The sequence below is a fragment of the Heteronotia binoei genome, chromosome 9, assembly GCF_032191835.1.
Source record: "Heteronotia binoei isolate CCM8104 ecotype False Entrance Well chromosome 9, APGP_CSIRO_Hbin_v1, whole genome shotgun sequence".
Lineage (NCBI taxonomy): Eukaryota > Metazoa > Chordata > Lepidosauria > Squamata > Gekkonidae > Heteronotia > Heteronotia binoei.
The window spans coordinates 121,163,683-121,176,534 of record NC_083231.1 but is presented as its reverse complement, the minus strand read 5'-3'; the positions used below and the strand labels follow the sequence as shown (position 1 = coordinate 121,176,534).

At 50.5% G+C, this 12,852-nt stretch overlaps 1 protein-coding gene across 1 annotated transcript in view; it reads left to right on the top strand.

The window, feature by feature from the left end:
- The first annotated feature begins 642 nt into the window (after nt 1–642).
- Nucleotides 643–12,852, top strand: part of ALMS1 (ALMS1 centrosome and basal body associated protein) — a 131,626-nt gene continuing 119,416 nt past the window's right edge. Inside the window, exons 1-3 of the mRNA XM_060247423.1 lie at nt 643–729; nt 1,513–1,647; nt 6,234–6,429. Coding sequence (XP_060103406.1) covers nt 643–729; nt 1,513–1,647; nt 6,234–6,429 — 418 coding nt within the window. The remainder of the gene's footprint in view (nt 730–1,512; nt 1,648–6,233; nt 6,430–12,852) is intronic.

Genomic DNA, 12,852 nt, shown 5'->3' with positions numbered 1-12,852 from the left:
GTCAATGGCAAACCACCCTGTAAAAAGTCTGCCGTGAAAACGTTGTGAAAGCGACGTCACCCCAGAGTCGGAAACGACTGGTGCTTGTACAGGGGACTTTTCCCTTTCTTTTCCTAGGGTATTAAGAGCCCCATGGGGCAGAGTGGTAAAGCTGCAGTTCTAAGCTCTGCTCACGACCTGAGTTCAATCCCTGGCGGAAGCTGGGTTTTCAGGTAGCCGGCTTGAGGTTGACTCAGCCTTCCATCCTTCCGAGGTCGGTAAAAGGAGTCCCCAGCTTGCTGGGGGGAAAGTGTAGATGACTGGGGAAGGCAAGGGCAAACCACCCCGTAAAAAGTCTGCCGTGAAACGGTTGTGAAAGCAACGTCACCGCAGAGTCGGAAACGACTGGTGCTTGCACAGGGGACTTACCTTTACCTTTTTAAGGTACAGTTGCACCCTGGCATCTGGTTTTGTCGGGTCTTGTCTGAAAGAAATAAATCTCATCCCAAAATAGCTGTAATTACAGTTTTTTAGCCTGAATAGGTCTCCATGAAATGATTTTTGTAAAAGACAGTTGAGTTTGCTCCAGTGGCACCAACGAAAGAGCGGCTTTTCAGGCAACCATTCCTGACGTCTTCCTTCTATTTTTGAAGCCTCCGTGACATGTCGGGAGAAGAGCTCTCGCAAGCAGCGTTCTGCCTTCTTTATTGTTTTGCCGTAGTCTCTGACAGCGAAGTTGTTATCCAAAGGGTTTGTTGAGACTTTGCCGTTCTTCATCACCTGGCAATTCCCTTCCGATCGTAGCCCTTTGTACATAGAGTATTCCTCTTTATCCGAGCTCTGGGAGTTTTCTATGCCTGTGACCGTTCAGATGATTGCATTGGGCAGCTTAAATTTCTGCAGGGGTGACGCTGAGCTCTTGAATAAGAAACGTAAATATTCTGAAGCGTCAACAGAAATTTGCCGCCTTAATGGCTCTGCAGTCAGTCAGTCACATTTTATTTGTATCCCGCCCTCCCCGACCAAGCGGCTCAGGGCGGCTAACAGCAAAACTCAATGTATACATTATACAATAAATAGCATTTAACTATAATTAATTAAAATCCATTAAAATTCTAAAAGCATTCTGAAAACATTAATACATTTAGTTCTATTCCGCTGGCAAATTGATTTGACAGTTTAGTAGTTTCAGCTGGTGAAGGCCGCTTGGAACAAGATGGTTTTGCAGGCCCTGCGGAACTGTTCAAAGTCCCGCAGGGCCCGCATTCCCTCTGGGAGCTGATTCCACAGCTGTGGGGCCATCGCTGAAAAGGCCCCGGGTACGGGTGCTCTGGAGTCTTACCTCCTTTGGCCCGGGGATAGTCAGCAGGTTCTTCCCTGCTGACCTCAGTGCTCTCTGGGGTTCATACGGGGAGAGGCGGTCCCTGAGGTAGGCAGGTCCTCGGCCATATCCCAGGCTGAAATATCCCCTAATGCATTCCCTCCCCCCCTGCCCAGTCCTTCTTTCTTAAAAGTTTTTTCCCCCCCTCTTAGCCTATTGCTACAACTCCCCCGCGGCGTGGATGGAAGGAAGAGCTCGTCAGTCAAAGCAGCAGTGGGACCCATGTTTCCAACGCCAGCGGGATCTCTCTGGGAGAAGCCATCAAACATCAGTCAGGGATTAATCGGGTAACCCTATAATGCTGTCGCTGTGTCTTTAGAGGGGGGCGGGGAAGACTCTGCAATGACTTAAGGCAAGGGTCTCTAACAACACCTTCTTTGGTGCCCATTAAGAGTCCCATGGCGTAGAGTGGTAAAGCTGCAGTACTGCAGTCGGAGCACTGTGCTCACGACCTGAGTTCAATCCCAGTGGAAGCTCAGTTCAGGTAGCCGGCTCCAGGTTCACTCATCCTTCCATCCTTCCGAGGTCGGTAAAAGGAGTACCCAGCTTGCTGGGGGGAAAGCGTAGATGACTGGGGAAGGCAATGGCAAGCCACCCTGTAAGAAGTCTGGTGTGAAAACGTTACCCCAGAGCAATGTCACCTCAGAGTCGGAAACGACTGGTGCTTGCACAGGGGACTACCTTTACCTTTTTAAGTGTTTTTAAAATTGGGCAGGGCCAGTCAAGAGAACACGAGAAGATGACATTGGATTTATATTCTGCCCTCCACTCAAGAGTCTCAGAGCGGCTCACAATCTCCTTTATCTTCCTCCCCCACAACAAACACTCTGTGACGTGGGTGGGGTGGAGAGAGCTCTCTCAGAAGCTGCCCTTTCAAGGACAACTCTGCCAGAGCTATGGCTGATCCAAGGCCATTCCAGCAGCTTTAAGTGAAGGAATGGGGAATCAAACCCGGTTCTCCCAAATAAGAGTCCGCACACTTAAACGCTACACCAAACTGGCTTTAAGAACATAAGAGAAGCCATGTTGGATCAGGCCAATGGCCCATCCAGTCCAACACTCTGTGTCACACAGTGGCCAGAAAACCCAAGCACCATCAGGAGGTCCACCAGTGGAGCCAGGACACTAGAAGCCCTCCCACTGTTGCCCCCCCCAAAGCATCAAGAATACAGAGCATCACTTCCCCAGACAGAGAGTTTCAACAATACCCTGCGACTAATAGCTACTGATGGACCTCTGCTCCATATGTGTATACAATCCCCTCTTGAAGCTGGTTATGCTTGTAGCCGCCACCACCTCCTGTGGCAGTGAATTCCACATGTTAATCACCCTTTGGGTGAAGAAGGACTTATCCATTCTAATCCAACTGCTCAGCAATTTCATTGAATGCCCACAAGTTCTTGTATTGTGAGAAAGGGAGAAAAGTACTTCTTTCTCTACTTTCTCCATCCCATGCATAATCTTGTAAACCTCTATCATGTCACCCCGCAGTCGACGTTTCTCCAAGCTAAAGAGCCCCAAGTGTTTTAGCCTTTCTTCACAGGGAAAGTGTTCCAATCCTTTAGTCAGCTTGTTGCCCTTTTCTGCACTTTTTCCAATGCTAGGTGAGGCTTTCGGCCTCAGCTTGGCCATTGGAGATTTGATTGGCTGTGCAGATTTTTTTTTTTTAAAGTTGCTTTGGCAGTAGCTGCCAGCACAGCACAGCGATCTACATAAGAGTATAAGAGAAGCCCTGTTGGATCAGACCAGTGACCCATCCAGTCCAACACTGTGTCACACAGTGGCCCATCCAGGTTTGGAACACATTGTCAGCGCAGGGGCATTGAAGTTCTAAGAAGGAATACACTTGTCTTTGTTCAAAACAAAGTTTCCATTTGTTAAGATACAGCAATACTATTCACTATGCAGGTTCATTGATACTAATAGCGAGGTGGATACAGGCATAGGCCTTTATTGGCATACATCGAAGCATAGGGGTTTTAAATCACTTCCCATAATAAAGCTGGGGCATTTCTGTTGAGAGGAACCAGTTCCCATATCTGTTATCTCTTCGCATACCCCGCCTGTCTCTCCTCCCCTGCTGTGGCCTTGCTCGTCCCGGCCAGACGCCTGGGAACTCGCTACATGCTTTACACTTCAAATGCCACTAGCACCTCCATCACCCTCTGGTTCCCTCTCCACATTCCCCTGGGGCACTGGTGTTAGTAAAGCAAGGAATTGCATAGTTAGTTAACAGTAAATAAACAGTTCAGGTAATAAAGCAAACTTCAAGGCATACAAGCTGACACACTTTCCCTATGAAGAAAGGTTAAAACGCTTGGGGCTCTTTAGCTTGGAGAAACGTTGACTGCGGGGTGACATGATAGAGGTTTACAAGATTATGCATGGGATGGAGAAGGTAGAGAAAGAAGTCCTTTTCTCCCTTTCTCACAATACAAGAACTCATGGGCACTCAATGAAATTGCTGAGCAGTCGGGTTAGAATGGATAAAAGGAAGTCCTTCACCCAAAGGGTGATTAACATGTGGAATTCACTGCCACAGGAGGTGGTGGCTGCTGCAAGCATAGCCGGCTTCAAGAGGGGGTTAGATAAAAATAGTGGCCCAAAGCCCCCAGAACCTTACCAGAGTGGTGGTGGCCATTCCAAGGCCCTGCCTGTAACATGCCACCGCCACCCAAAAGATCTTGGCTGTGTGAATGAAGGTGAACTGCAGCGCATGTTTTGTTGCGGGCTCCTCCTCCTGTGTAAGAGCCCCGTGGCGCAGAGTGGTAAAGCTGCAGTACTGCAGCCCTAAGCTCTGCTCACGACCTGAGTTCGATCCCCGGTGGAAGCTGGGGTTTCAGGTAGCCGGCTCGAGGTTGACTCAGCCTTCCATCCTTCCGAGGTCGGTCAAATGAGGACCCAGATTGCTGGGAGGAAAGCGTAGAGGACTGGGGAAGGCAACGGCAAACCACCCCGTAAAAAGTCTGCCGCGAAAACGTGAAAGCAACGTCACCCCAGAGTCGGAAATGACTGGTGCTTGCGCAGGGGACCTTTCCTTTCCTTCCTCCTCCTGCGGCAGCCATTTCATAGCTGCGCCCAACACAGTTTTTTAAGTTTATGTTTGTTCACAGCAAAAGCCAGCAAAAACAATGCAGCTTAAGCCAATGTCGGTGACAGCAACCCGTATAAATTGTGCTGAAAGAACAGAGGTAAAATTGCTACAATCGATTATAAAACATAGATACAGTTTATAATGGGATTAAACATGTGAAAAACTACCAACTAAGAGAGAGAGAGAGAGAGAGAGAGAAAGAAAATGCCTAGCTATTTCCCTTCAGAGCTATGAGTGACTTTTCTAGTTCTGGTGGCAAGCCAACCAAATTTAGCTAATTGGGGTATAACCTTAGGGTTCCTATCATTCAAAAGATGCTTCAGTTGTTGCATTTTTGATTAAGAGTGGTAGGCAAGATTGCAGGAAAAGCAAGGATTTCAACGCAGTGTGTCAGAATTGAAACTGAACCTAAGCAGATAAGGATAGAAGAAACGCAGGTGTGTGATGTTTCTAAGTTTTAAGAAATAGCACCTGGTACCTTCAAGCATTTCCACCTGTGTCAGAAGCAATTTGCGTTCGAAGGGGCCAGAGTTTACTTCCCCGTGTGTACCATTAGGGGCAGCTGCTGCTTTTACCACTGGTTGGAGGATAGGGCAGAAGAATGGGTTTGCATCAAGGCATTTGGGATGAAAGAATTTGTTCAAATTCCCAGCTTCTGGCTTTCCCACAATGCTTTGGTATGGTCTGGAACAGGGGTGGCCAAACTGTGGCTCAGGAGTCACATGTGGCTCTTCCATGCATATTGTGTGGCTCTCGAAGCCCCCACCATCCCAGCAGCCAGCTTAGAGAAAGCATTTGTCTCTTTAAATCATTTCGCCAAGCCATCCAACAGCTTGGAGAATGCTTTTAAAGTTGCCTGCCTGCCTGCTTGCCTTCTTGCTTGCTTGCCTGCCTGCTTGCCTTCTTCCTTGCCTGCCTGCCTGCTTGCCTTCTTCCTTGCTTGCCTTCTTGCCTGCCTGCCTTCTTGCCTGCCTGCCTGCCTGCTTGCCTGCCTGCCTGCTTGCCTTCTTGCTTGCCTGCCTTCTTGCTTGCCTGCCTTCTTGCCTGCCTGTCTGCCTTCTTGCCTGCCTGCCTGCTTGCCTGTCTGCCTTCTTGCCTGCCTGCCTGCTTGCCTGCCTGCCTACTTGCCTTCTTCCTTGCCTGCCTGCCTGCTTGCCTGTCTGCCTTCTTGCCTGCCTACCTGCTTGCCTTCTTGCTTGCCTGCCTGCCTGCTTGCCTGCCTGCTTGCTTGCCTGCCTGCTTGCTTGCCTGCCTGCTTGCTTGCCTGCCTGCCTCTCATGTAAGAGTCACAAAGAAAAAATGCCAGATGTTTGAAAGCTGCAAGACATGAACGTCAGATATTTGACATGCTGGAGGACGCGTCTCGTCCAGAACCAGAAGGCAGGGGGAGCCAAGCGTCCTCCAGCACATTGTCAAGCTTGCTTGTCCTCAGCCCCACCCACCTCACAGGGTCCCTGCCTGCCTTCTTGCCTGCCTGCCTTACCTCCGGCTCTCAAATATCTGACGTTCATGTCTTGCAGCTTTCAAACATCTGGCATTTTTTCTTTGTGACTCTTACATTAGACAAGTTTGGCCCCCCCTGGTCTGGAAGTTCTGGGGGTAGCACTTGATGTGGCATCTGGCGTAGAGCTTTGTTGCTTTTGTTTCAGATGTGTTCAGTTATGTCTTGACTCTCAATCTGAACGATGTTTCACAGTGCGAGAAATCCAGAGGTTCTGTAAAGCTTGCCTTAAAAAATGCTGCCTTTTGGGTTCCCCCCTTCCCCCCGTATTGCTTCAGGGCATGGAAGCGTGGTACCAGCCGTACACAGAGATCGACACCAGTGAACTGATAGCGGCCGTCGGGAGAAGGCTCGGACACACCAGCGGGGCTTCCGGTCTGACGGAGTTTCCAACTGCGGACGGGGGTCTGATCACTCCGAGCGATGAGTCCGGAAGGCAGCACGCCCCGAACTTAACACACACTCCGCTACTGGGTATGTTTGGCGATGCCTAAAATGTATGAACTGGCTTTTTTGAACTGTTGATTCTTTGTGGTCCGGTGCTAGGGTTTTCCCCGCCCAAGGCAAAACCCTGCGCCAGCGCCCCCCAGTGTTTTAGCGCGCATACACCACGATGACGTCACCCGGAAGTGACATCATCAAGACGGCGCGTCGCGTGCCCCCTGCCCAGCAATCCTGTCCCACCTCCCCCTCCCCCCCCCGTTTGTGATGCGCTGTACCTCGGCCCCACTGGCTGCGACGTGGCGTGCATTTTATCCGTCTTCTTCTAAGAACATGCTGGAAGACGCGTCTCCCCCGGAACCAGAAGGCAGGGGGAGCCAAGCGTCCTCCAGCACATTGTCAAGCATCAATATTTCTCGATAACCAGTCTGTTGTTGTTGAATCAAAAGTTGCTTTATTGTAGAAACTCAGAAGCTTTACCAAGGACACAAGCCTTGGAAGTAATGATGTACACAGGAGAGCCAGTTTGAGGTGGTGGTGAAGTGTGCGGACTCTTATCTGGGAGAACCGGGTTGGATTCCCCACTCCTCCACTTGTACCTGCTAGCGTGGCCTTGGGTCAGCCATAGCTCTGGCAGAGGTTGTCCTTGAAAGGGCAGCTTCTGGGACAACTCTCTCAGCCCCACCCGCCTCACAGGGTGTCTGTTGTGGGGGAGGTAGTTAAAGGAGATTGTGAGCTGCTCTGAGACTCTTCGGAATGGAGGGCGGGATATAAATCCAATATCTTCATCTACCTCACAGGGTGTCTGTTGTGGGGGAGGAAGGGAAAGGAGATTGTGAGCTGCTCTGAGACTCTTCGGAGTGGAGGGCGGGATATAAATCCAATATCTTCATCTACCTCACAGGATGTCTGTTGTGGGGGAGGAAGGGAAAGGAGATTATGAGCCGCTCTGAGACTCTTTGGAGTGGAGGGTGGGATATAAATCCAATATCTTCATCTACCTCACAGAGTGTCTGTTGTGGGGGGGCGGGGAGGTAAAGGAGATTGTGAGCCGCTCTGAGACTCTTTGGAGTGGAGGGCGGGATATAAATCCAATATCGTCATCTACCTCACAGGGTGTCTGTTGTGGGGGAGGAAGGGAAAGGAGATTGTGAGCCCCTCTGAGACTCTTCGCAGTGGAGGGCGGGATATAAATCCAGTATCTTCATCTACCTCACAGGGTGTCCGTTGTGGGGGGGGAAGGCAAAGGAGATTGTGAGCCGCTCTGAGACTCTTTGGAGTGGAGGGCGGGATATAAATCCAATATCATCTTCTTCTATATAGGATAATTTCAAAGGGTATCATACCGATGCAAGCTTGAGTCACGGGTTCGAAGGTTACTACACACGACCTCTTTTATTGCTAATTCAGGCTATTAAAAACACCTCCCTTTCGCACACTTCTCTAGGCACAGATAAGAGCTTTTCTGTGTGAACCTGGGGGAGAGGCACACGGAAGTAGTACTGGCCAGGCGGTAGCATAAACATCCTTGGGCCAGATGGATTTATTACTTGCCCAAAGGTTGTAAATGAGGGGGGAGCAGTAAAGACCGGGTGACCAGCTCCTTGTCCAAGGAACCCATCATATGCATCAAAGATTTCAGGTTTTCACGGCTGGCCATCATCATTAGGGTTTGTAGAATCTTTCGGGCTCAAGTGCCGTGTTCTACTGGAGAAAGTTTTCCTTCCAGACGTTTCGTTCTCAGCTGCGGAGAACATCCTCAGTGGCGTTGCAGCCGGAGCAGGCGCTCAGACCTTCTTGGCTGCTGTGCATCGAGCCCGGCACTGCAGCCAAGAAGGTCTGAGCGCCTGCTCTGGCTGCAACGCCACTGAGGATGTTCTCCGCAGCCGAGAACGAAACGTCTGGAAGGAAAACTTTCTCCAGTAGAACATGGCACTTGAGCCCGAAAGATTCTACAAACCCTAATCGTCATATGCATGCTTGACACACGTTCTTAGGAGGAGGAGAAGATGCACAGCCGCCTCACAGCTGGTGGGGCAGAGACGTGGCACGGTCTGATCACGCGGGGGAGGGGTGGGGCGGGGTAGAGGGGAAGGGAATCCCGGAAAGAACCCCGGGTGCCTCCCCCCGCCCAGCGTGCTCCGAGTTCAGAGCACGCCGGGTAGGGGAAGCCATGTTCTTTGTCGGCTCTGAGGGGTCGGGGGAGCTCTTCTAATCCCTCGGGGCCGAGAAAGGCTCGAGGATGGCGTGAGCAGGGGCGAGGAGGGGGCACTCACTCCTACCCGGCGCCCCAGGCCGCTGCCTAGTTTGCCGACTCCCACACGCCAGCCCTGGGTCCGGGATTGTCTTTAGAGGAGTTTGAAATTGGTGATCACAGCACTGTCTTGTTCTGGCCATGCTGGCTGGGGCTGATGGGAGTTGTAGGCAAAAAAACATCTGGAGAGCTACCGTTGGCCACCCCTGCTACAGAGAGTTCTAAAAATATGAGAAAGCAGTTTGCCATTGGGGAAGGTTCTGCTCTCCAAATATGAATGCGTGTTATGCCCGGCCTACCCCTTGTGAATTATTATACGCCTCCCTCTCTGCCCGCCCGCTTCCTCTCCTATTCTAGTGGTTAACAGGCTTAGCATGGCTCTGTTTTAAAGCTGAAAATGAAGGCGAGCTGCGGAAAATCCTTCTAATAAAGGAAGTTGAATCTCTTCCAAAGTTTTTTCCTCGTCAAATACCATTGCAGTTTGCTTCTTCCCGCGGTTTAGTTTGCTGCTAGTGCAAAAAGCTCACGTTTATCACCTCTCCCCTCGGTTGTATCTTCACGACAACCCTGTGAGGTGGCTTGGACCGAGAGAGTTCACGACTGACCCGGGGCCATTGACCAAGCACCGATAACTGCATAGGGGTTTGAGCCTGGGCCTCACGTATCCGAGTTTGACACTCTAACCCAGGGGTGGCGAAACTGTGGCTTGGGAGCCACATGTGGCTCTTTCAGACATATTGTGTGGCTCACAAAGTCCCACCTCACCCTCGGCCAGCTGGGAGAAGACATTTGTCTCTTCAAATCACTTCTCCAAGCTAAGCCAGCTGGCAGCTTGGAAAATGCATTTAAAGTTTGCTTTCTTTCCAGCTCCCCCTCCCTCCCTCCATCTATTTTCCTTCCTTCCTTCCTTCTTCCTTCCTTCCTTCCTTCCTTCCTTCCTTCCTTCCTTCCTTCCTTCCTTCCTTCCTTCCTTCCTTCCTTCCTTCCTTCCTTCCTTCCTTCCCTCCTTCCCTCCTTCCCTCCTTCCCTCCTTCCCTCCTTCCCTCCTTCCCTCCTTCCCTCCTTCCCTCCCTCCTTCCCTCCCTCCCTCCCTCCTTCCTTCCTTCCTTCCTTCCTTCCTTCCTTCCTTCCTTCCTTCCTTCCTTCCTTCCTTCCTTCCTTCCTTCCTTCCCTCCTTCCCTCCTTCCCTCCTTCCCTCCTTCCCTCCTTCCTTCCTTCCCTCCTTCCCTCCTTCCCTCCTTCCTTCCTTCCCTCCCTCCTCCTCCCTCCCTCCCTCCCTCCTTCCCTCCCTCCTTCCCTCCTTCCCTCCTTCCTTCCTTCCCTCCCTCCCTCAAACACCAGACATTCATGTCTTGCGGCTCTCAACATCTGACATTTATTCTATCTGGCTCTTACATTAAGTATGTTTGGCCACCCCTGCTCTAACCACTGCACAGTTGGCACCCGACATGATTTGATCTCATCAGGCAACTGGTTATTATTGAAAAAGGTCTTGTAGTTCTACAGTAGGAAGATGCTTAGGCCTGTGACCCTCTGTAGGTTCTCATAAAATCTAAACATCGCGTGTTTCAGTAGCACATAGCATAGCAAGAACATCTAAACAGGAGGCTTTAAACTCTGAGGCAGGTAGATGAAAACAGCAAGGGGAAAAAAGCAAGAATCTAGGAACACCTTAAACACTAGCAAAATCTATGACAGGGAGCTTTCATGAGTCACTGCTCACTTCTGCAGTTATCCGAAGGTAAAAACAGGTCAGTTTGGAAATTGGGCCACTTGGGTTCTGAGCCAGTTTGGCAAAAAGCCAGCCGTGCAGTTACTCAGTTTTCACAATTCCCTGTTCTGGCCATTTTAAAAAGTCAGTGGCCACATGGTTTTGCTGCACGAACTCCCGTCTAGCAAGGCTTTTTTTTTTTGTGCTTTTCTATTCAGGCTTCGGGAGAAAGAGAAGGAAAGAAATGAAACAGGAAAACCAGATTTCTTGGGTTCGTTTCTCTCTCAGATCTTAGCCCTTAAGTCTCCCCTGGGATGCCAATTAGTCAATATCGTCTTACTAGCAATATCTTGCAAGAGGCAGGCCTGTTAAAAGCCCGTTTTGAAGCCCGTTTTCATGAGGAGATTAAATTTTCGTCTCCAGATCACTGGGCCAATTAGAGGCAGGCAAAGGATGAATGACATCATTCACTTGGCGGGGCAGCTACGTTTTGGCCTCGTAAAAGTCGAAAGGCTTAGGGAAGAAAGGCCGGATAGCAGAATCCACATCTGTGCTTCCTGCGTGTTGTGGTGGACAATATTGGGCACAAGAAATTACTTCATTGTGTATCAGAACTTTCCAAACTTTCCTAAATGGAGTCTGGGTTTTGAAATGTGGCACCATAGAGCCCGCATAAGTAACAGAGTCCACATGAGTCACATTGATCACAGAATCAGTGTTGGAAGGGACCCCCAAGGTCATCTAGTCCAACCTGCACAGTGCAGGAAACTCACAAATACCTTCCCCTAAATTCACAGGATCCTCATTGCTGTCAGATGGCGATCTAGCCTCTGTTTCAAAACCTCCAAGGAAGGAGAGCCCACCACCTCCCAAAGAGGAACCCTGTTCCACTGAGGAACTGCTCTAATGGTCAGGAAATTCTTCCTAATAGAATCCTAGAGTTGGAAGGGACCTCCAGGATCATCTAGTCCAACCCCCTGCACAATGCAGGAAACTCACAAACCCCTCCCCCTAAATTCACAGGATCTTCACTGCAGTCAGATGGCCCTCTAGCCTCTGTTTGAAAACCTCCAAGGAAGGAGAGCCCACCACCTCCCAAGGAGGAAGCCTGTTCCACTGAGGAACCGCTCTAACGGTCAGGAAGTTCTTCCTAAAAGAATCCTAGAGTTGGAAGGGACCTCCAGGATCATCTAGTCCAACCCCCTGCACAATGCAGGAAACTCACAAACCCCTCCCCCTAAATTCACAGGATCTTCACTGCAGTCAGATGGCCATCTAGCCTCTGTTTGAAAACCTCCAAGGAAGGAGAGCCCACCACCTCCCAAGGAGGAAGCCTGTTCCACTGAGGAACCGCTCTAACGGTCAGGAAGTTCTTCCTAATAGAATCCTAGAGTTGGAAGGGACCTCCAGGATCATCTAGTCCAACCCCCTGCACAATGCAGGAAACTCACAAACACCTCCCCCTAAATTCACAGGATCCTCATTGCTGTCAGATGGCCATCTAGCCTCTGTTTGAAAACCTCCGAGGAAGGAGAGCCCACCACCTCCTTAGTTGGATGGGACCTCCAGGGTCTTCTAGTCCTGCCCCTGCACAATGCAGGAAACTCACAAACCCCTCCCCCTAAATTCACAGGATCCGCATTGCTGTCAGATGGCCCTCTAGCCTCTGTTTGAAAACCTCCAAGGAAGGAGAGCCCACCACCTCCCAGGGAGGAAGCCTGTTCCACTGAGGAACCGCTCTAGCAGTCAGGAAGTTCTTCCTAATGTTGAGTTGGAAACTCTTCTGATTTAATTTCATCCCATTGGTTCTGGCTTCTGGGGCCACAAAAAAAACCCCAATTCCACGCCATCCTCTATAGGACAGTCCTTCAAGTCCTCCAAGAAGGTGATCATATTATTTCCCCAACCAACTGCCGAAATTGACCAGAACTCTGCCTTAAATGTAGCTGCTTGCCGCCACCTCCCCCTTTGCGATCCCTGTAGCATCTTTTAAAATATCCTTCCGTTATCATTGAACACCCGGCTTTTATTGAACTGCAATGACTTCTCTTGTATTCGAAGTCAGACGAGGAAAGGCAGAGAGATCCGGGTGAGCAGCCGTGTTGGTTTGAAGCAATAGAACAAAGCTGAGAGTCTAGTAGCACCTTTAGGACCAACAAGGTTTTATTCGGAATATTAAGCTTTCATTCGCATGCACACTTTGTCAGGCGGTGAAATGGGGGTACAGTGATCAGTGCTGCATGTACCGTATTTTCAGACCATAAGACGCACTCCCCCCCCCCAAAAAAGTGGGGGGGGGAAGTGTGTGCGTCTTATGGAGCGAAGGTACGTACCTTCCTGGGGGGGGCGATCCGCTGCCTCTGCCTCTGATCCGGCGCTTCCCCCGCACCTCCCTGCCTGGCTCCATCTTCTTTCAGGAAGCGCTGGGATCGCTCCACGTGGCCCCACCGCAAACCCAGCGCTTCGTGAGCGCCGGCTGCGGAGGGGGCAG